The 24,866-nt window shown below is 40.6% G+C and overlaps 1 protein-coding gene across 1 annotated transcript; it reads left to right on the forward strand.

Annotated features, from left to right (window-relative positions):
* Window positions 1-337: 337 nt before the first annotated feature.
* Window positions 338-21,657, forward strand: pax6b (paired box 6b). Its single transcript, XM_028583088.1, has 13 exons — window positions 338-621; window positions 6,482-6,655; window positions 9,616-9,669; window positions 12,921-13,051; window positions 13,370-13,405; window positions 13,491-13,706; window positions 14,044-14,209; window positions 17,392-17,550; window positions 17,860-17,942; window positions 18,062-18,212; window positions 18,800-18,912; window positions 19,172-19,313; window positions 20,013-21,657. Exons 2-13 carry the CDS (start codon window positions 6,643-6,645, stop codon window positions 20,096-20,098), a joined length of 1,350 nt encoding a protein of 449 aa, XP_028438889.1. The 5' UTR covers window positions 338-621; window positions 6,482-6,642; the 3' UTR covers window positions 20,099-21,657.
* Window positions 21,658-24,866: the final 3,209 nt, after the last annotated feature.

The following is a 24,866-nucleotide window of genomic DNA, read 5'->3' on the forward strand; positions in this document are numbered from 1 at the left end:
GCATATAATTAAACATGTATTTTACTAATCTATTTTCAGCTTCAGGATAAGATCACGAACCTCTCTCCATGTAGGCCTATGACTTGTTTTCCTAAAATCACTGGACACCTTGTTTTTTTTTGCGAAACCGTCCTTTAATCTGGCACAACAGGGGACAGTGTGGAATAAAAAAAAAAAGAAGTAAAATAAGATAAACTAAAATCAAAAGATAAACCAGGACGTTCCCCAGCAGAGTGATATGTTAGCTGTCAGTCCCGGCGCACAGCACACACTGGGACAGTAAACAGGCCGGTGTGCTCCACATGTAGCCTATATGCTACCTTGTGCACTTCCCCATTCTGTGCTCTAGTGTCCTGTCCAAGTTATGACGTCGACCCGTCGCTCTAGCCAATCACTGCCAACTTGAGGCGGATGCTGAAGGGAAAGTTGCTGGTAAGAGCTGCAGATTTTTTTTCCCACTCTCATTGACATTTCAACTCCAAGACGGATCCAAAGGTAGATAGATTTTAATCGGGACCTATACGTTTCTGTCGCTGTGACTCGGAGGAGAGATCGGGGGAGGGAAGAAGCGACTTTTTACGCACAGGATACCGGTCAGACACAGCTACTGCCTTTCATCCGGTGAGTTTGGACGGACTAGGCTATATTTGAATTTCTTTTTTTAATATTTAAAGACCTGATACGTTTGAAATTCTCCTTTTTGAGGATATCTTAATACTGCAAATGTGCGAACTTTGCCCCCATCTCCTAAGACTGTAGAGAAAATGAAAAAAGCAGAAACTTGCATGTAGATTGATAGACTAATAAGCATGAGGCATGGGCAAAGTTAGGTAAAATTACGGGTTAAGTGCTTGCACGTTGCTCTGTGTAGCCTACAGGAGGTGTGCACCCACACAAAGTTGAACAAAGCGAGCTGACTTCGTTTTTGTTGTCATCTATATCACACACACATAGCGTGTAATTAGCGATCTTCACTGAGGAATTAAGCGCACGTCACTCCTTTAAAAAATTGTGAGCTTTACTCCTGGGGACAATTAAAGGCTTCGACCTGTACAGTAAATTGAATGTGTATGGGGATCTATTCAGCCCTGCTCCATCCATCAGCGCGGTGGAAATGACGCTGTCCATCAGCGTAATATTTCAGTTTGGCTGCGTTTCCTCATCGCGCTGCAATCCATGTGCGATCTTTGGAGAAAAAACGTAATATGTTGGCTTACATGTTGAGTTAAAGAAGTTATTGGTCGTGTTGTAAAATACATTTTCTAAATGTTGGCTGTAATTTGCAAAAAAAAAAAAAAGGGAATGTCAAATTTCCAAGTGCAACTACGATTGCAGGGAAATGACGTGTGCGTCCTGAGGGGTCTGAGATTGATTAAAAAGGGCCTGGGCCTTGTGTTTATTTATTTATGTGTTTTTTTTAATTTCTATTTCAATCCCAACTCCAATAAGATGAGCTTCCATGTGTTTATTTTTTTTCCCAAAAAAAAAAAAGATAAAGATACAATCTGATTTCCAAACAGTAGCTGGGAGCCTTTGAATTTGAGCCTTCTGTGGACTATGCACTTTCTGTGGGCTGCACAACCAATCTTAGATCCTCTCCATGTCTCTCCACAAACTTCAAAGATCGTGCACCATGGATTAGTTAAATCAAAATTTGCATGAATGTATTTATCCCTCAACACATCCTGCCAGGAGGAGGAGGGTGCAACCTAATTCAGCTCAAAATAAAGTAGGCCTATTATAGGCATGTAGACCTTTATTGTGATGGAACATGTTTTAAAAGCACCTATAAAGCAGATGCTTGTTAGGCCTTTAGAAAAGCAGTATAAGGACCATCTGCAAACATTTAAATTGTTCCTAATGGAGTTATGTTTCCGTACATTTTTGCTTGATGTGCTGAGAAATTAGTAGACATTAATAAAGTTCTCTTTTCCTGGACGCGCTCCATGTGCAGCAGGGTTTAAAAAATATAAAAAGAACTGCGAAAAAGTCAAACAAGGATGTGATTGTTTGATTATTGTTGACAGAACTGCACATTGTAAAAGTGCAAATAATGTATGCTAATAAGCCAGCGATGTCCTCACGAATCTCTTCACAGAGAATAAATCTGACAATCCGAGGCTGTTTGATGAATGACAGGTCATCTCAACAAGAACACATCTTAGAAATTCAGGTCGAAATTTGTAGTGATTATTGAGATTACACAATGAACAACACCAGTAAAAATAAATAAATAAAAATAAATAATAATAATAATAATTGTAGGTTCATTTTGATTTGACTACAAAAAATTCGAATGGCTACTATTAATATACTATTATTTTTTATACTAACCGTCAGTCCGTCATAACCAAATAGCCAATACTATTATCAGAAAGAAGACTGTTACAATTACCAGCTAATAAGTAATAATTACCGTCATCATCAACAATAACAATAGCAGAAATAATAATAATAATAATAATCATGATATATAATTTATGATATTGGATTTAATTATTTGCTCAACAGTGCATGAAGCAGGTGTAATAAAATGTGAGGCCTATAAATGATCCCTTATGAGAAGCAAGTAGAGTTGGAATTTGTAGGAGATAATAAAAGTTACACAGGATGTATAAAATGCACCTAGCAGTTTCCTGAAACAAATCAAAACAGGATTTGGTGTTGTTACTTCCTTAAGGAATAACTAACTCTTATTAAAATTAAGGGGATACATGGATCAGAAGGATTCAGCTAAGCCATCTTTTATTTACTATAAAACAAATCTTGAAGCAATCTTTGTAACATGTTCTAATAGACCTCCCCAAATGTCCTGACATATAAAAGGTGAGTGAACTATGACCTCCATGGGGGATCATCACAAAGGCAAACAAGTATTAGTGAATAAAAAACCCACAACAATTAAATAAATAAAAACAATTGGAAGCACTATTCCACCAGTTTTACACATGATGGATTTATCTCGTATAAATGTGCATCAACCTGTAAAGGGTAAATCCCAAATAAGAACTAAATTGGGGGGGAGGGGTTAACCTGCACTATCTTCCTTCTCCCTATCTAAAAACAATGTCACTGTTTTACACTGCAGCTCCCTCCCCTTATGTTTTTTTTTTCTATCTTTCTTTTTTTCTTTTTTTTTGCATTTAAAAGTTTCTAGATGGGTACGAATACCACGTTGCCTCAGGGGGAAATAGCGACCAGATTAGGTTTTCTTTTCAAGGCCTGTGGCATTAGTTGCTGCTAATCCGAATTGGGCTAATTGCTTTCCCAAAATCAGCCTATCCCGTTTTGTTTTTTTTTTTTTTTTTTTTTTTACAGACTTCCACACAATCCAGACCATACTTTACAAAACCGAAAAAAAATATACATGAAAAATATTTTATAAAAGAGCTGATAAAGATTGTCTACTTGGCATGTGAGTGAAGGTTGTAAAAAAAAAAAATCTGGAGACGAATTAGCTCTTGGAGCGGATTTACAGCTTAACCAAAGAAATCAATAACCTACTGGAGGTATTGTTTCCAAAGAAAACTACTTGACACACTCATCGGGGAATCGGTCTTTTCAGCGAGGGCAGGTTAGGTTGGTGTGAATTTTTGACAGCTGCAGTCTGTGACAAATGAGTGGCAATAACATTTGCACTACAAAGGTAGGCTATAACCACAAGTATTTCAAATACATGGGGTGGAGGCTGTTTTTATTGCAATTGAGATCGCATTTCTTTACAACATTTAATTGAACGAGATCTTGTATGTTTATCAGCAAACCTGTTTACACAATTGAGCTTAGCTTAAGTGTCCAAATCAGAAAATGAAATACTCCGTTACTTGCTGTGGTTTAGGTGCCACAGCTCTGATGCAGCTGCTGTCTAAGCCGACATGCACTTGCTGACTGACATGAGGATGCATATAGTTTAGTAAACACTGCAGGAGTTCAGACTCCTCGTTGGTCCTGTCATCAACTATCTATTTTACTATTTTAGTGTTAAGTTTAATTCAAGTGCATTTACAAGAAAATAATTTCCCTCCATTAAGCTCTACAAAAAAAAAGTTATTTCTGAATATTAATGATCCATGTTTGTTGAAAGTTTGACTCCACCTTCAGGTTTACAGTAAATCATAACCAACACGAGGTCCCCTCATTGCAAAAAACTCCTATCGGGTGGGGGTGACTGGTTGGGGGGGGGGGTTTTCTAATGTTTGTGGTCTAATGCATGTCTAATAGGGGGGTCCTTGACGTGAAAATGTTTGGGAACCCCCCTTAGCTGATATAAGCTGCGGCCATTCATGGTAGGCCTATAGGCTGAGCCACCAGTCTAAGTGAGTAGAAACAATGCAGGAAGGAGAAACAGATGAATGTGCTCGTTTAGTTTACGGGTTGTTTGATGAAGGAGTATTGGCCAAAGTGTTGTTCCTCACTGCGGGACCCTCGGTGACAGTTTGAGCCGGTCCTCTCAGCTCATTATCTCGCCGGCCCACTGAGGGCCCCATTCAAGCCGGGCAGTCCCTCTTTCTGTCTCTCCCCCTTCCTCCCTCCTTCTCCCTCCCTGCCTCTCACCCTCTCTCTCTCTCTGGCAGCGTCGTTTGTCTACTCATTGAACCCATAGTCAGGAATGCGATGGTTGTTAGGGAGCCCTCTTTCACCTCCGAAGTGTTTTATTGATGAGCTCTGACTTCTCCTACTTTTTCACATGTCAAAGAAAGTCAAGTGTAGGCCTCCATGACTTCATTTCATGGCCTCTCATCCAAAAAAAAGAAGCAATTTCTCTCCCCTCCCCCTGCTTATGCCTATCCCTCCACTCTCTCTCTCTCTCTCTCTCTCTCTCTCTCTCTCTCGCGCTCTCTCTCGTTGCCCTTTCATGCACCCCCTTTTCTGCTTTAGTTTGGCTTCCACATCCATACAACCCTCATTCTCTTCCCTTCGGTTCTCCTCCTTTTGGAGTGAGCGACGGGGCTCCTCAGTGCTGAGACTGGTGCTGCCCAAAGCTCCGAGTGTATGCTCAAACACGGGCGCAGAGGGGTTGCTTTTGGGTGCGTTGAGGTATGCGTTAATAGCCAGTCATTCAACCAGCGCAGTTTGGGAGCGTGTGGCCATGGCTACACAGTCATTTGCTTTACTTTATTTACGCGTGCTATTTGCTGTCAGGTCGCAGGAGTGACGTCGCCGTGCCTCGCAAATGTGTCCATAAAAAGCACCGGAGCTTGCCTAAAGGCTGCGCTCTTTACGCATGGTGTTCTTGTTGACAGGAGGGGTAAGGCTATTCAGGGGAAGTTGATACCCAAAAGAATCAACAAAAGCACGTGGTGATTTTTGATTGTTTTTAGTGAGGGAGGGAGGGCCGTGCCATTTTCAAACGCAAAAGATTTCCAAAGTATCCTCTCATTTGGAGCGTTTTGTTAAAAAACACACACAACTTTCACAAACTCAGCTGCACTTTGCAGCACCAGAGGTCTCTTGGGGGCTTCAATTTCCTATTTTAGAACAATATAGAGTTAATTCCTGTGTTGCTGATTTATGTCTGTTTGCTTTAAATTCAATAGGAAAGCAAAGATAATGCAAGTTATTTGAACATTTTGTATTTTGTCAAAGGGAACATTGTTGTCAGTGATCATAACCACCTGCAGGTCTACACGTGAATGCAAAAAAACCCACAAAACCTGTCTCCAAACTTTTCAGCATAGCATCATTATAACATGCGTCTATATAACATTAATAGCATCTGTAGAGCATCGGCTGCTTTATAAAAAGCACGCCGCAGCTCTTTGTAATTTTCATTTGGTGTTATGGGCTCCAGCGTTCACGTGTGCTGCTGCTCCACTGCTACTTTCCGTCCCCCTTGCAGCGCTAGTTAGCCTCAGGTTGGAGCTGCCTAAGAGTCCCTGTTCACCCAATTCAGCCTGGAAGAATAGAGCCTTCCGACCAATGGGCATTTCCGAGGCAGTTGCTTTGCAATAGGGCAATATTCAGCAAAGAGAGCGCAGGGTATTTGCATGCGTGGGCTGATTAGTGGGTTGGGAAGACTCTCTCTCTCTCTCTCTCTCCCTCTCTCTCTCGCTGTCGCTGTCGCTGTCGCTCGGCCCCGTTTCCCGCTTTGGCTGTGGTGCAGGGGGAAGTGTTTATATGGGGGATGATGACAGAGGTCGGGTCGCGCTAATGGGCCAGTGAAGAGCGGCGGAGGGAGGCGAGGCGAGGCGAGGCGCACACAGCAGACCAGGAACACATACATTAATACACTTGTTCCATCACCAATCAGCATAGGTGTGTTCATTCTCTTACCCCCACCTCCTTCTACCACCACCACCACTCTCCCTCCCTCCTTCCCTCCCCCCTCCCTCCCCCTTCTCTCTCTCTCTCTCTCTTTCTCTTCCCCACTCTCCCTCTTTCCGACTCTCTCATTCGCTCTCTCACACGCCAGCGCACATCCTCGCCAAACTCCGTGCGTCCTGACATCTGAGTTCACTGTCAATCTCTGTCCCCTTCGCAGGGATATCCCCTCCGTCTCCGCCGAAGACCACTGGAAACTAATTTTTCCTCTTCTAAACTTCCCGAGAAAGACTGATCCTGGTCGGCTTTTTTGCTCTTTCTGTGGTGTGGAGAACTAGGCTGTAGCCTATAGTTTACCAAGGACTTTGACAACGACGCAGGATGCCCCAAAAAGGTAAGATCCTGACTTAAAGTTTGTCTGTTCTGTTTAATTATTATTATTATTATTATTATTATTATTATTATTATTTTATCATTAATTATTTTAACAATAATTATTATATTAATTAGTGTTGTGTATTATTATTGTTATTATAATTATTATTATAGGTGATTTATTCTCGGCTGTAGGTTGAGGTTCAACGGTGAGGTTGTGGGTGTTTTATCGTTTGGACTGTGCAGCCTGTCTTCTGACTGGACTCTCAAAAGTGCGAACAGCCTTTAGCGCCTCTGTCTGCTTTATCTGCTCGGTTTTGTTGGGGTGTTTAGGCCTACGGATAGCTTACCGCTTATTTATGACAGTAAAGAGTAAAAAGTCACGTTGGGCCAGGACAGTGATCATCGTGGAGAATGGGGCGCAATGACCCGTTGAGGAAAGGTGTCAGATTGATTCATGCAGGCGAGTCACCCAAGCGCCTTCTACAAAAAAAACAAAAACAAAAAATAGAAGCTCCATGAAGCACTTGGGGAGTAGGCCAGTGTTAGCGTGTTAGTGTGCAACTTTCCTCATTTGTTCTTCGCTGTTTCCCTTAATGGCAGCAAGATAAACAACTTGAACATTTTAGCAGTTAGGCTGTGTGGCATTTTAAAATAGTCAGACACTCTTTGACAGGCATATCAGCCTAAAATAGTAAGCTAAATAATATTTTGAATAATTTCATACATGTAATAAAACACTAAATATGGATGCAAATTGCTGCTGCTTTTAAACAATGTTGTCAAACAGGTAGACAAATTAGTCAAATAAAACAGATGTATTCATTAACTGTAAGTATGCATTTTTATTTTCTAATTATGAAGATAAATTGAGCATAATTCAGCTTAAAAATATAATAAAATAAAAAAAAGACGTATAGCAAAAACATACTAGTATATGGCACAATGATATGTTACCATACACTATAATTGTTGATCCTTTGAGTTGTGGTTAAACTGTTGGTACATGCATGGTAATCACTAATTTTCTAACTCTTCTGTAATCTGTAGCCTAACACATTTTTAAAGTCATGTTGCGTATTTTAATACAGGCTATATATTTTCTGTTAGCCTGCAACTTGCACCGGGGCCGTTATATTGAAGGCCTACATGCACTATTTCTGCATATGAATGTTGTGAGCGCGGCCACAATAAAACATGTTGAATTAGGACATTGTTTTTACGGATTACTAAAGGAAAAGAAATGCAGATTAGATCGTAGTTAACCTCGGAAACAACAACGTTTGAGCTTTCGACCTTAAATAAATGATTAACCACTTGGACCTTACAAGTGCAGTGAATTCTCAGGCTGGTCAGGCTTAAATAGGCTGCTTTTATTTTACTGATATTATTATTCCACCTTAAATCATGACATTAGGCCAATGACAATAATAATGTCTGAATTAGTAAGTGGTTGTTTTTTTTTGTGGTAATTTTAAGTTATGCTAAATAGGCTAACTCAGGCTATGTGGGCCAGTGTGATGGAATCTGAATTTGATTAATGCAGCCTATTTGTTAAACATGAAAGAAAGCTACAATCTAAATGCAATGGCGGCCCTGCGTGCCTCCCCACAAACTAGCATTGGACTAAACACAGTATGTTATAGACGTCGCTATCAGGCCATTTTGCTCTGCCCACAACACTTTGCATGGAGGGAGAAAACGAAAAATTCAGACTTCTCCCTCTCTGGCCCCCTTTTTATCTGTCCCCCCAGTCAATAGCTTCTTTAATGCATTTGTCTTTTCCAATTGAGCGCCCTACTGCGCTGTTGTGTCTTTAAACCCGCTTTACAACCCGCACCAGCAGCACGAAATAACCACCAAATATTTGTAACAAGAAATTACTTTTTCAATTTTTTTTCTATAAAAGCAGGGCCAACAAAACACACATTCACGCACCAGCGGCACCGGGTTCACGGTCGTGTGTGTGTGTGTGTGTGTGTGTGTGTGTGTGTGTGCGCGTGTGTCTGTGTGTGTGTGTGTGTGTGAATGTGTTATGTGTGTGAGAGGGTGTGTGAATGGTCCCGGAGGGGGTGGATGCATGCCTCCGGCTCTTTGTATTAATCTGAACTTGTTGGTGTGTTTAGTGGGGAAGCTGTGTTTCTAGTCGCGGAGGCCGAGTTTTCGCCCCGGGTTTGAGACATACGGAGGCAGAAAAGGGGGTGCATTGTTGGGAGTCCAGCAGGCTTTGTACACCAGCTTTGTACCCCCTCCTGGTCTGGACTTTTACAGAGCAGTGAGGCGAGGCAGACAACGTGTGTCACTGTACAGTTTCCACGATAGACTCCACAAGAGGAGGGTTATCAAGTTTAAAAAAAAAAACAGAACAAAACTATTGGATTGCCTCTTGCTGAGAAGATGAGGGCTGATTGCTTTATAAGCCTTGGATGAAATAGTGCTGTTAAAGAGTTACAGGCCCAATATCACGGCGAGCTTGTTAGTTTGAATGCATTTTCAGTGCTGTGTGAAACATACCTAACAGAGATAATAATCATAAATAATCTTGTACCGCCTCTATTTTTTCTTTATTTGCTTGGCAGCAACATTTAGGTTAATTGTAAATGTAGGGCACCAATAAAGATACAGTAAGTGCATCAGTATAGCTGTGGCTGTGCTAATGTGTTGTTTTGCTTTGTCCTATAGGGAGACATTAAGTAGTGAAAACGGCAGATGATTGACTAAATTGTTATAGAGTGGACAGTCAACTCTGTTTCCAGGCAAGTTTAATTAAAATACATACATACACTGAGGATGTGAAAATTCATTATGCATCAATAATGTTTTAAGCACAAAGATCCGCAAACATTCTAATCGAACGATGAGATGAGAAACTTTATTTAAAAATAAATAAATAAAAATGTTGCAAATAATTTGACATTGAAAAAAAAAAGATGTGTACATGATACTAACCAGCTTTGTTTTTTTCCTTGTGACGCGTAGAATACCACAACCAAGCCACGTGGGAGTCTGGCGTAGCCTCAATGATGCAGAACAGTAAGTTGTTTTCATATTTATTCAGTTTTTGAAACTTTTGATTACAACCGCAAGTTCTAATGTGGTTGAACACCCACTGACATTATGCACTGGTTGTTATAGCGCAATAACTTAAAGAACACTTTATGTAGGAAATGTATGTGCAGGCATACATTTACATGCCTTTGAGGTGCAGGGGCGAAATATTCTCAGTTATTTGATGGCCGTTTCATTGCTGTTAATTTATTTTTTGCAGTGATAGGTAGAGAAGTTATTATTGAACAAGTTAATCACACGTCGTCCTTCTCCAGAGAGAGAGAGAGAGGGAGGGAGAGGGAGAGAGAGAGGGAGAGGGAGAAGAGAGGGGGTTGGGTTGAGAGGGAGACTTTTGTTTCTGCTTGAGTTGGTATTAAATAATTGCACAGCCGTCTGCATTAGCGTTAGAGCTGGCTGCCAGGCTGCATACAAGATTAGCTGCGTAGAGAAGAGCCCTGCATGAAACATGAGGAATAGCAATAATGTCTTATGTAGATTAGTCCATATTCTTCACGGACAGACAGCATGAACTAGAAAGAAAATGCTCATATTATAACCGCAGGCCTCACTGTTTGGTGCAGGCTGAATTTACAGCGGAAGATAAATATTAACAACCATATTGTCGTGGGTGCCAATCAAAAAACATGGTACATGAAGTTTCTTATAGGCCTTAAAGTGGCCTACATGAGTTGAATATCTGTCTTGTTCCTGGTGTGTGTTGAAACCAAAAAGGATAAACATGAAACATTTTCTCTCTTGCTGCTGGACAAGAGGTGTATGACATCTGTGATGAAGGTGTGTGGGATGATTTTATTTTATTATTCTCCATATACCTTGATGACGTGTCTGTGCTGTAATCTGTGCGCATTAGTGAAAACAAATGTTAGAATCCAATGTTGGACAGCTGGATTGTTTGGTGTGATTCATAATTAAAGTGACCTGTGATGAAAACCAAAAATACTTGTACGAACTGCTTGCATTCGAGTCTTATTTTATAGCTACTGTGATTTAAAAAAAACATTTTTTATGATTTTTATTTTTTTTATTTTTGCTTGCCAGTGTTCCCATTGTAAGAGCTGATGGGGCCTTATCAAAGCTGTGTACAATGCTTTGCAGAGGATTGATGATAATGGGATGCTCCCCTGGCTTGTGATGTCTGTTGCGAATTGCTGAGGACATATCATTGGGCCCGGCCCTTTGGGTTGTCTAAAGGTCGCGACGGCCTCGGTGGCTTTTGTGCTAATAACTCCTGGGTGTATGTGGTGGGGAGCGTCCAAATTGACACCATATGTTTTCCTATTAGTCGACTTGCAATAGAATACAAGGCGCATAATCAGCGCCAGCGGGCGAGATCGACTCTGGGCACTTGAGGGAATTGTGCCATGATTAAGACTTAACCTTAGGAGTGTTTGATTTTCATGTGATGTGCTTATCTGACGGGTTTTATCGATCCGGAGGATTTATATGATGGCTATAAATCAAAGGTGACGGACCAGCCCACGAGAACCCGCAGAGCAGGACTACTTAATGCGAGTAGGCCAATTTCAGCGTAAGAAGTCTATTAATTCCACTTAATCCTGGAATTACCAAAGAGCAGGAGGGATGATACTGGATTTACTATCAATCTGATCCACGCTGGAAGATTATTACACATAGCGGCCAAATGGATATGTTATTCCATTTAACAGGTTTATTTTCACTTAGCTGTAGCCTACATAGCCTCCCCCCCCGCCTCCCCTTTTGATCATTTAGCCTATATAAAATTAAGTTTGCAGTTTAAACCAGAGCCCTGTGACATATTTCAGAGTAAAGACGCCTACCGATTGCACACAACAGGACTGCAGTGGCTGTGAGCATTTGTTGTCAAATACAAACAAGGGGGGGAAAAAACTGCATGTCACTTTTAATATGTTAAGAATCCAGGCGCGCCCTCGTTTCTGTGACCGCGCGTAGCCCCTGGCCACCTTAAAACGAAGTCTCCCTCGGAGGGTAAACGAGTAGCGTCCAATTTTGTCTGAGTGATATCCAAATGCAGACAGAAAGGGTCGTTTTATCATGCTACTATTTGTCGTGACGATGCGATTTTCAAAAGCAGAGCGGTGTCATAAAGTGACATGCCTGCCACAAGTGCTCCAACTGATCTTTTCAATTAGCCTCCCATGCATGATCCGAGGCGACTTCCGCCTATTTCCAGAAATTAAGCTCAAACTTGACGTGCAGCTAGCTTTATTTTAAAGACAAATGTCAGGCAGGCTCATCATATTTTCCCCCTCTTCTATATTTGGAGCTTATTTATTGCTAAGGAGCCTCTGCTCCCGGAGTCAATGTACCGGGCGGCAGCGCAGGGGAAGGGAGCGGAGAAACAGAGAGCAGCTCAGGCACTCCGGGGAGTCAGCTCTCCCATTTGGCTTCAGGTTTGCCGGTTTATTCTGTGCTTTAGATAAATACCATAGAATCATTTAGGAATAATTTCCAAAAAGCAATCTTTTAAAAAAAATTTTTTAGACAATAACCAATCATAAAACATGTTGTTTTAGAGCTAGTATGTGGTGTCTGTCTTATTGATGCGTAATTATTGTGTGTTTTGAAGGACTAACGGTAGAAGGAAGTTGTCGATTTAAAGTCACTTTCGGAAAAAGGCGATGCTTTTGAATGATGGCTAATTTAACACATTATTTCAGGTCTAGTATTTTATGTGATTGTCGGTGCTGCTGGTTATTATTTTGAGGATAGCTTATGAGTGAGGTGCTGGTGTTGTTGATGCGCAGCTGCATGAGTGGATGGATACCGGTGCGCCTGTTTTAATACCGAAGTTGCTGGTTTGCTAAAAGGTTGCTGGAGTTTTCTCGGGGTAAAAGACCGACTGACTTGATCATATATTATATGAAAATACCCATATTGAGATGTTATGATTTACTTTATGTGAGGCTTTTGCCGTTTAATCCATGTTACTGAATAACTGCGCAATGTTTGTCTTCAGAGGAGAATGTACCGAGCGGTGTAACCGTTTCTTAAAACTATTGTTTTATCAGTGCACTTCGGTTTTACATTTCATGTTTGAAATCAACAACAATAAATGCTCTGTACATATGCTGTCTTCGTGTTTCATCTTTAACTCGGCTATCCTGAGCGCGCTTAAACCATTCTCCTCTCCATTAAATGCAACTCATTTGCTTTATCACCTATGTTTTGAGTTCTAATACGATGGGATGACTGATGCTTTTGTCTCCACGTAGGTCACAGTGGCGTAAACCAGCTTGGTGGTGTGTTTGTTAATGGTAGACCGCTGCCGGATTCCACCAGGCAGAAAATAGTTGAACTTGCTCACAGTGGTGCTCGACCCTGCGACATCTCCAGGATACTGCAGGTGACAATCACACTCCTTTTTGATCAGAAAACAGATTTTATGCATACTTTGTTTTCAATGGACAGAGACTGCTTTTATTTAAGCAAACTATGAAAGACATAACGGTATGCTTTTCACATTACATCCATGTTTCCTGTAGCCTAAACGATGCATGTTATGGTTGTTTTTAAGTAAGTAAAATTATTATTTACTAGTTACATCATTCCGTTTACTGGAAATGTAATAAGGCCGACAAAATCTTGCCTTTTCTCATAAAGAATACATATTTTGTAAGAAATGCCTAATATACAATTCAAGGCATATTTTTTGTGTTTATAGACCCATGATGAAGTCCAAGTGCTGGACAGTGAAAAGGTGATAATTATTTGACGTCATCTTAGAAATTCCGTTAATAGTCGTAAATAATGTATGTGAATTGTGTCTTTTGTTTTCTATACAGGTATCCAACGGCTGCGTAAGCAAGATCCTGGGCCGCTATTATGAAACTGGCTCCATAAGACCGAGAGCAATAGGCGGCAGCAAGCCCAGGGTTGCCACTCCAGAGGTGGTCGCGAAAATCGCGCAGTACAAGCGGGAGTGTCCGTCTATCTTCGCGTGGGAAATCCGTGACAGACTTCTGTCGGAAGGGATCTGCACCAACGACAATATACCCAGTGTAAGTGCACTGACTGTAAGTTATGTGCATGATTTAATTTGCCACATGAAATGACTTTTTTTTTTTTTTTTTTTTCTCATGCAGTGGAGGAAAAGGAGATGGGCAACTAACCATTCAGTCTTATTAAATACACTGTGTGCGGCGCGCATTATGTGATCACCCAAACATATAAAGTCAATTAGAAGGAGCTCCCAGTCCATTTGTGCGCTTTACAGGAACATCTTCCTGTGCACATTTATTATGATTTTAAGGTGTGTGTGTGTGTGTATTTGTAGAAACACACTGATATGGTGCTCTATCTAATCTTTACTTTTATCATATGTAATTTGTCATTCAGGTGTCATCGATTAACAGAGTCCTCCGCAACCTGGCTAGTGAAAAGCAACAGATGGGCGCAGATGGCATGTATGACAAGCTGAGAATGCTCAACGGTCAGACAGGAACTTGGGGGACCCGGCCCGGCTGGTACCCCGGAACATCAGTGCCAGGGCAGCCCAACCAAGGTGAGCCTCATTATCACATAGTGGCAATAAAGACACCTTGACGCATGCACGTTTGTATAAAAAAAAAAGAAAAGGATACAGCCGGTCGCTCAGGCTCAGTAACACGTATGGTCAATCACAAAAAAATATTTTGAAGGTGATAAATTAGGATAACTGGGAACTCATACACATAAATTGCCATTTTTGAGTATGAATAGTTTTACAGTTTACTATTCCAGTGGTTCCGGTCTACGACCTTGTTTGCAGGAAGGTATAGTATTGGCATGCTTTGATGCCCGGTACAAGATCCCCAATTAAGACTAGTCGATTAGAGGAAGCCATAGGCCATGCATGCAGTCTGAATGCCTCCACTGTCCCAGACATGGATGTGCGTGACAGCGGCTTGTCCTTTCAGCAGAGGTGTCCACCCAACAGCCTGCATTTTCCTCCCCTTCTGATGGGGAGCAGAGCCGGGGAGCTGTGTGCTGGGATATTAGTACAAAGGAATTTTTTCCTTCACACGCAATGATTGGTTATGGGAACGGTCCGCACTACGTGTAATTGCTCATTAGAGAGGGCTTTGTCTCTCATTATGGCAACATGCAGGAGTGTGGAGATGGTAAGGCTGCTGAGGAAATGTTCCACTTGAGAGGGTTTCCTGTCGGCCTACTGCAGGCCAAACACATTTTCTTACTGGAAGCACCACCTTAACGCTTACGCTGCTTCTTAAATATGCATTCATCAAACAAGTCTTAACGATGAAGCACTGAGTCTTCATTCAGTGGTGGCAAATAATAATTTGCATTTGTATGATGACCATTTGGTCACGTGGGGCTGGTATCAACAAGCAGGAAAGCGGAAACAAATAAACAGCTAGCCTAAATGATTAACTTTATTTTGGAATCATAATAACATTATTATTATTATTATTATTATTATTATTATTATTATTATTATTATTATTATTATTATTATTATTATTATTATTATTATTTTACACAAGTAATATCCTACCTTTTTAGTTTTTACTGTGGTCACAGGTTATATTAATTATCATTATATTTATTATGATAACATTATGATAACACCAGAAATAACACTACTAACAATAATAATGATGATGATAATAATAATAATAATAATAATAATAATAATATTAATAATAATAATAATAATAGGTTAGTTATTGTGTTTTTAATTCAATGACTTTTTAAGTAAAGCAATTGTCTCAGGGGAACGAAAATATGTTCTCCATCCAACAGCCGAGTAAGCAGATATAATGGCTACATGGAGAGTGACAGGGCCCCTGAAGAAGATAACTCTATCCAAAAAGGAACGAATAAAAACTCCTCACCGATTTTGTCTTTTATCTCTTTCTCATTCGCTGGCTATATGGCTCTAAATCCCGTCTATAGGATTTAGTCTCTCACTTTCTCTTTCAGTTCTAAGCGGTTTCTCAAGAGTGTTTTGATCCGGTCTCAGCAGCTGAAAGGTGCCGCAATTGGTTCGGTATCTCTTTTTTGCTGCTTTTCCGCCTCACTGGCCGAGACATCGTGATACTAAAGAATGAGTTTATTTCCCAGCGCTTTTATAAAGAAAACAAATCCCATCCTAGCGTCAGTGGGTCTGGCAGACGGATAAAAGCTGCACATTCACTCCTTTTTATGGATTATCCAGAGTGAAGAAACAAATAGCGCGGATACAAACTATTGGCCTGTAGAAGAATACTTTTGTCTATTTTGCAGCGAGGGAAATTGTCAAAAAAAGCATCAGGTTTTCCTCCAGTGAACCAAGACGTTCACATTTAGACACACTAAATATGTTTTCAGGCCTACAGCAAACATGTAAAATTGACTGTGCGCAAACGTGCAACTTTGCTTGAACTCACATGATGGAAACGTTTAAAAAAATATATATTCTAACTACATCTTTCACACAAGACAAAAGAAAATTTGCCCACAGAAACTTAACTTTTTGGGGTGTGCATGTAACCCCTTTTTAGAGGGCACAGAAGCCTAGTGCATGGCTACATAGAGGCCGTAATGCACCTGCTCCCACCGTGCAACAACCTCTTGTCCTTGAGCAAGGCACTACTCACTAACCAGCCAATCCGGTTGAAACATAAACACAATATGCATACAAAAAGCTGAATTCCTCTTCATGAGTTCAACCCATGGCTCCAGACAAACATCCGTGAGATATTACATAAACCACCCTCTTATCAACGCACCCCTGCTTACTTTCGCATTAACTTCTCGGTGTGATAATGATGTCCAACAACAAGACAGACATTAGTCGATAAGCCTCGCCCTGCAACTGAATAGATTGGCCTTATTTTGGTTGTTCAGGGGGTTGCATGCTCTCTCCTCACTCATTTGTTTCCAATTGAAGACAGAAATCCTGACTGGCGTATAGCTGGCCGGGGGACGTGATTAATGATGGTAGTGGATAAGGGTTACACACTGGACTCAAAGCTCTGTTGACTGGGATCCTCGTGCGCACAATGCCAAAGTACTATAGCCTGTGCGCCTCCAGAGAGAGAGGATCCTTTTGTCATCTCCTCCAATAGCCCCCCTCCCATATATTACACCCACCGAGGGCTCACTGCTCGTCCCTGGCTGTGTCCATAGTTTAATGGTTTCCCTTACTCCTGAAGGCATTGTATCATTCTGAAAAGCGTCTTCTCCTATTCAAAAGTTGGTGGTCACCTCAATGGCTATGCCAACGCCCATATGGGAACGGCCATTGAGGCACTGCTCTGCCCTAAAAAAAAGGGGGCTAGAGAGTTTGGGGTTTTAATACATTTCATAGGCTCTGAAAAGAGGCTCGCCACATCTTGTCACATTTCTCTTAACCTTTAGAGAACACACGCCATTGTTGGGAAGCGATAAGTACGCGGAGCCTTTTCCCTCGCCAGCCTGTTTTTCCCACAATATTTTATAAACAGTTTAACCGCGGAGCCTTTTTCACATTGTTCCTTTTCACGCAGGCAGTCGTCTGCAATCTGGCAACATTAAGAAGAAACTGCAATGATTCCTCTGATTTTGAATTTAATCAGCCATGATATGGGCTTTAGTTTATGACGTTGCACCTCCTCGCTCTGTACAATTAGCTGTAGGCTAGGCCAATACAACACGAGACCCGCAAATTAATTATTCAATTAGCTTAATTGAATGTATATTTCCATCTTACTTTTTTTGCAGATGGCTGCCAACAACAAGACGGCGCAGGAGAAAACACAAACTCCATCAGCTCGAACGGGGAGGATTCAGAGGAGACACAGATGCGACTGCAGCTCAAGAGGAAACTCCAGAGAAACCGCACGTCCTTCACACAGGAGCAGATCGAAGCACTGGAAAAAGGTCGAGCAATCAGCATCATCACATTTTTTCTTTACAAAATGTTATTGTAATTTGTAAAATATAGCTACATACGTTGTCTCATGTGAATTAAGAAAGCTACATTTATTTATTTATTTTATAGTTTATAATAACAACCGAATAACAGGCCTACTGTCTGTCCGACATGGCACAAAGCTTAGTCCATAGTTTCGTATTAAGGCACTTGACATACGTTTTATTCAACTAATAGCCCTGCAAAAATTAAATTAGCCTCGACCTAATGTATTACGTATTAACTAACACTTTTGTGTACGTTTTTTTTCAATGCAGAATTTGAAAGAACTCATTATCCAGATGTTTTCGCACGAGAGAGACTAGCAGCGAAAATCGACCTGCCCGAAGCAAGAATACAAGTAAGTTATCAGATGTTGTTTTTATTGTAATTTAATTAAAAAAAAAAAAAAAAAAGTTTTTAAAAGTTGCAAAAAAAAAAAGTGCATGTAAGAAAACTAACAAGCAGCTTTCATTGCAGGTATGGTTCTCAAATAGAAGAGCAAAGTGGAGGCGAGAGGAGAAGCTGCGGAACCAGCGCCGGCAGGCCAACAACTCCTCCAGTCACATTCCCATCAGCAGCAGCTTTAGCACCAGCGTCTACCAGGCCATCCCACAGCCCACTACACCGGGTAGGTCCACCACAGCAACTCTTACAGGATACCCCCGCCCCCTAAAATAATATTAAAATAGAATTGGTTGACTATAGTATTGCACAAATGCTGCATAGATTATTAATGTATTATAGTCACATTGCATTATTACTGTAATGATGTAAACAACACATTTAAATGCCAATGGGTTCAAGTCAGACAGGGTCCATGTGAAATATTACTGAATATTATTATGTGACAGCCTGCAGATTAATATAAAAGGGGAAAAGAGGCCTCGAAGGCTGTGCGCTCTAGTCCACATGAAGAAGCACCGGTGGTTTCCTTTTGATGGATGATTGAGCAAAACTTCTCAGCTGACTATCTGTGTAATTACCGAATCAGGCACGAGGGCACACCGGCAGAGCTAAAGCTCATGCTCACAAGTCAATCACCTGAGACACACACTGTACAGTATGTGTCTGGGCCCGTCAGCCTGTCAAATAAGGCGTCACCTCACGCATGTACTACTTAACGCTAATGAGACGGTCTCTCACACTAGAAGACCGTGTGTGTGTGTGTGAGATTTCAGCAGGTTTTAAACACTTTTTTTTAATCTTCATTCACAGTGTCTTTCACCTCAGGGTCAATGCTGGGTAGACCTGACTCTGCACTGGCAAACACCTACAGTGCGTTGCCTCCCATGCCCAGCTTTACCATGGCGAACAATCTACCTATGCAAGTAAGTAAAAGACTAATGCTCACTAGTCAATTATATCAAAGATATACCTTTTATCTGATATTTTATGTATATGATTTAAGGGTGGAATCAATAAGACCATGAATAATTTAAATTGTTTCCTGCCCAAACAAAAAAATTTAGAGGATAGCTTTCTCAGAGAACTAAAATTATAAATTAAATCAAGACACTGCCTTACAGTATTACAGACTACAACTATGGTTGGCTAAGCTAATGTAACATTCTCTCCCCCCATCTATAGCCCAGCCAGACCTCCTCTTATTCCTGCATGCTGCCTACCAGTCCGCCTGTGAATGGGCGGAGCTACGACACATACACGCCCCCTCATATGCAGGCACATATGAACAGCCAATCAATGACCACTTCTGGTACCACCTCAACAGGTAGGCAGACAGTTCATTGTTTACCAACATGCTTGGGAATTAATCATAAACAGTGCACTCTTTGACATATCTGCCACCTTTCCTGTAAATAAGGGGGTACTACATAGCCATCTTTGATTCATGATCTGTTGCAGCAACTTACCTTTTCCCCTCCATCTATCTGAGAAACTTCATGGTTTAAACGGATCAATATCTCTACATTCCACATCATTTTCCTTCTGCAGTCGCGTTAAGCTCATTTCATCGCCACTCTACGCCATCGTGTCAACCCCACTACTCCAGCCCATAGTTTAGTTCCACCCCATTAGGGTGCTTTTACTGAGAGCCATATATACCGGTTATAGTCATGAAGAGTTAATCATGCATAACCACATTTCCTCTGTGCTAAATTGCTAATTAATTTGATTAATTTGCTGTTCTACTCTCTCTGTTTAAATGCCATTGCCAAAGCCTCAATTTATCGAGCTTGCAAGCCTTTTACTGTGCAACCATGTGCAGAGCATTGTGACTCACTGCGGCTCCACTACTCGGCTACCTATTTACAAGCGTTTAAAGCACAATGCTCTGTGCCATTAGCTGTCACACTAACTGTGCATGGTGCATCCACTCATCTAATTTAACGTGTTGACTTCTGTTTATATTTTATTTATTTTAAACTTTTTTTTTTTTACTGACATCTTTCTCTTTTTGTCTCTGCAGGACTCATCTCTCCTGGAGTGTCTGTCCCTGTCCAAGTACCAGGGAGCGAGCCTGACATGTCTCAGTACTGGTCAAGACTACAGTAGAGAGAAGAGCTACTTCACCCTGTAACCACCCACTCCACCATCGCCCTCCGGCAGTGCTCCTCACACATACACGGCACAGGAGAGTAGAGAAGGCGAGAGAGGGTTGTGAAGAGGCAAAGGACAGGAGAGGACAGGGGGAAAGAGAGAGAGAGAGACTCTGGGAGAGCCTTGGGACGTCTGGGCTTTGTGTTTCCAGTGGGACTGTGTGCTGTTCTGTAGCTCTAGGCACATTCAAACGAGGACTTGGAACAGAGAACAACGATGGAAAGAGAAAAACAATGGACCTCGGTGTTACATTTTTATGGAACAAAAACTTATCTTTTTTTTTTTTTTTTGTCTATTTCCAACTTTCAGTCATTGTTTCCTTTTTCTCTGGTGTGTTAGTAAATGGCCATTTGTATGTTAATATGAAAAACCAAGATCAAGTACTGATAGATGGACTGCTAGAAAACCATGTTGGTCTTGTGTTTGTTTGAGAGAGGAGAAGCTGAGAGATTCTGCCATGACTATCTTCTGATCTGCTTATATCGAGACTTTCTACCAGCCTTTGCATGGTCTCTGGACGCTGTTGCATATCATTAAAGACGAAAAGCTGGAGGGAAGACTCTTACTGTGTCAAAAAAAAAACAACAACTATTTATTGGTCTTACTTCTTACGAATGGATATTTAGCAGAGGAAACTCGATCCACCCACTGACGCTGTGGTCTTGACTCCCCTGACGTGGGCCTGTTTGCCGGCTTATTAAACACGGATCACTATCATCAGCTCAAAGTGTGCAAAGACGGCGCAACATGCGACACAACCTTGGACCTCTTGCTTCGGTGGTTGGATTGACTCTAGATTACCACGAAGAACATTAAATGTGGAAAACAGGTGTAAAAGAAAACCTGTAGTCTGTAAATGGTAGACTGCGTCTTCGATATAATCCAGTTTGTTTGTCAAAATGTAAAGTACTTGTCTTCCCTGGAAATCTTTTCTCCAAAAAGATTTCACCAATAAAGGTTGATTTCATTTATATCCCCGAGAATATTCTATAAATGTTCCATGCATCATGAAATACATTTCTTTAGGGTCAGGTACAATTTGTCTCTTAGGTATAGTTGTATTATAGTGTCCTATGGTCAAAAAAAAAAAAAATTGTGCAACTAGAAATATTTAATTCCTATAATTATGATTAAACATTGCTTGACAGAGTTTTAAACTTAAGTGTTTGGCAGTTGTTTACAAGTACATATCAGATTTAATCATTGTTGATTGTAAAACAGACCAAAGCCTTTGTATTTCATCTAGTACACAATGTTTTTTTTTTTTTTTTTAAGATATTAGTCTTGTGTTGCAAAATTTTGTAAACACGTTCTGTTCGATTACATTGGCTTCGAGTTCGTAAGACTGCAGTTGAACCCCGCAGTCCTTATTTATAATTGAAGACCATGGGAGGGTTTTTCTAGCATCATCTGTCATGCTCTTTTGAGTTTTGCATTTTTATTTTGGTGTGTACGTAGAACATGGACACACACTGGGTTTACGTCTGAGCAATGCTTCTGAGATAAAACGTCTACACGCTGTCTCTTAAATATTTCAATTTAATTTTATTTAAAATGGAGCTTTCTAAATGTATTTTGTGAAAACTATAAAACATTTTGTACAGTAAAATTGTGTCTTAAAGAAAGCCTTTTGCCTGTTCAATGCTGTGTCTTATACAGTGTCAATCTTTACTGAGCAAGTAGAGTAAAAAAATGTTGTCATAATGCATCATAGCTGCAAATTTAAACAAATATAAATGCTGACAAATGCCAGTATAAGGGCTTGTAATGCACACACACGCAACACTTCCAATTCCCACCAAGCAAAAGTTGTCCAAAAATAAAAAACGTCTCTTGATTTATGGGCTGAACGAAGTCGACACGGACCACACAGCACAACACCGCTGCACAATGAGAAAGGTCAAGCAATTCACCATCACTGGCTCTTGTTGTAGTAGAGTTACGGTGGTATGAAAAAAAAAAAATACAGAACCAATGAGGATGAGAGAGCAGAGAAGAGAGGAAAAAAAAAAAGTCATGGAATAAAGCAGTCAGTGCCTAGAGCGAGGCAAAGGAGCGATTGTGTGGCAGAGTGAGTTATTTTGCTTCACTTGCTGCCTCAGCAGGGGGGTTGTGTCTGTGTGGATTTGAGGGGGTGTGTTGGCGAGAAAGAGAGAGCATCTAAAAGGAAAAGATGTCCAGAAGAGTGAGGTCAGGTAACATTCACACAGCATGTAACAGCACCAAATATCTTGCTAAACTGATTAATTGAATTTACACATCTCACTCAATATTTAATAGTCCCATCAGAACTTAGAGGATTGGAGGTTAATCAGATTTTTAAGAGGATTCTTTCCTTTCTGGTGGCTAATGCAATTTCTCTATTCATTTAATCCAGTTTATCACACAGACGGAGGAATATTGTTTTGAGAGCTCAGGGAGGGGAAGGGAGAACAGGCAGAGGAGGAACATTAATAATTGCAGAGAGAGAATAAAAGAGAGATTCAAAATGCAAGAAAGACTGCAATTAGTGGAGGTCTAAATAATACACGGCTCCGGGATAAAAAGGTTTAAATGTAATTCTCGCTCGGAAACAAAGTCAGACAATATAAGTTCCTGGAAAAGTTCCTGAGAACTTTGTGCTCTTTGAGCTGTTTTTTTAATTAGACAACAATTCTGACCTGGAAATCTGAATTCCCACAGCAGCGAACAGAAGCTGACACTCTCCTGTTTAGTGTCAGCAGTTAAGCTCTGTGCTCTGTGTGTGTGTGTGTGTGTGTGTGTGTGTGTGTGTGTGCTTTAAGCAAACACAAATTAACATTTCCCTCCTCATTGGAAATACAATACATAATAGTCAAGCTTTGTGCATTTTGGAAACTGTATTTGGCCGATAGGCTAACCTCATGTTTGAAGATACGTCTGCTTTAATAAAACAAAAGTGGCAGCGAGATATCCAGTGTGGAAAAAAATGTACTGTCCCACATTGTATTACTTGAATAGTGACGGCTGTTCAATAATAGCATCCATAAGACCTCAGCTATAGCTGCTGTAGGAAAACAACTATGGCTTTGGATAGGAATCAATAGGACATGAGCAGCAGCTGCCAAAAGACACAATTATAAAAGTTTTATTCTCAACACTCGGCCCCACGGCTTCCTGTCTTTGCTGAAGGCCTAGTGAGGCTTTCAAGAAGTAGGTCTACTGAAACGTGCCAACAGCACTGAGTGTTTATCTAAGGTTATTGTTGCAGATTTCATTAATATTAAATGGAAACAAAAAAAGAAATGGCCTTATATGTAATACTGACATTCAAATACTTTATGATGTTATAAAACTTATAAAACAATAACATGCTACGTATAAACAATTACTGAGATTCAAGCAATAAGAAAGATTAAGAATAAGAAATCAAACAATGTCTGGGTTGTCCTAAGTACAGTCTACTGTGTTTTCATTTATTTTTTACTGTGGGTGAGGTGAGGGGGATGAGGGCGTCTAAATAGCCTCATATGATCATTTATTTAAAAAAAAAAATCATCCTGAAGAGGAGAGAACACATCCTCAAGCTGATTTTTCCACGTATTGTGTTCAGAGTCTTAAATTAATTGATATTTCTTGTTATCCTAAATGACTTATTCATAGTTATTACAGAAGCATGTGTGACTAATCCTAACCCACAGTAGTGTCTAACCACGTACAACCAACTTTACCTGAGGGAAGAAGGTATAAGAAGTTATATTTTAAATGTTTATTTTTAATCTTGATTAAAGTGCACAGCTACATGTATTTTATATGTAAACTGAATGTGCATAAAAATGAGCCTTGGTTTTAATGGGAGTTCTGGGACCATGTACATAGAAATGCGAGAAACCCTCATTGTTTATAATGTGCATAGAAGAAACAGACATTATAAAACTTTGTTGAGGGTTTTAAAACTTAAAAAAATAATCAGCTTTCAGATCTGACTAAACAAAAAGTGAATCAGCACCATGGTGACATGGAGACGTGGCAGTGTAATAAACAACACAAACAAATGCCAAAATGAATTTGTTGTTCTTTAATCCTACCTTAAAAGTGTACCCTGAATATGCCAGCTCTTCGACAACCGTAACTTTTTTTTTTTTTTTTTCTTGACAACTCAAGCTTTCGTTCACCTGTATAGAAGTGACCTGTGTATGTCATCTTTCTCTCTCTCATACACTGGATGTAAGAGCGCTCCATTCATGCATGAAACTGTCAGGTAACACTACCCTCTCCCAACACGTGTTGCAGATGGTTACCAATACTGCCAGTTTTCACAGGCAAAATTATTCAAACTGGCATCAGCAGCAGACTGAGGAAAACAAAAATGAAACATTTAATTTTTCATGTTGTTTTTTTCTCTGTTTCTCCATGTCACCATTTGACCTAATTTGTTCTTTTGGGCTTGTCATGGCAAAGCAGCTCATCCAGCAAACATGCCTGATGAGGTGTGAAGCCTGCACCCAAATCCAGCTTTCCTACCCTCTGCCCGTATCCCTGCTCAGCTCTCCAGCTTACTGGAAGTAGACGTCACTCAGCGGCACAGTCTCAGGGTCAGATGGCGGCATCCCTAGTGAACCTGAAATCTGTGAGGCAGACCAGAGATCAGTCATTTATAACATGCTCACTTTACATCCTCACAGGTAGTCGACGTTCCCTTCGAAGCTGGTGTTGAGAGAATAAAAAATGAAGAGCATATGTTTTATACTTTGTGTTTCTTTTC

This window comes from Perca flavescens, chromosome 1 (assembly GCF_004354835.1).
Source record: "Perca flavescens isolate YP-PL-M2 chromosome 1, PFLA_1.0, whole genome shotgun sequence".
Taxonomy (NCBI): domain Eukaryota; kingdom Metazoa; phylum Chordata; class Actinopteri; order Perciformes; family Percidae; genus Perca; species Perca flavescens.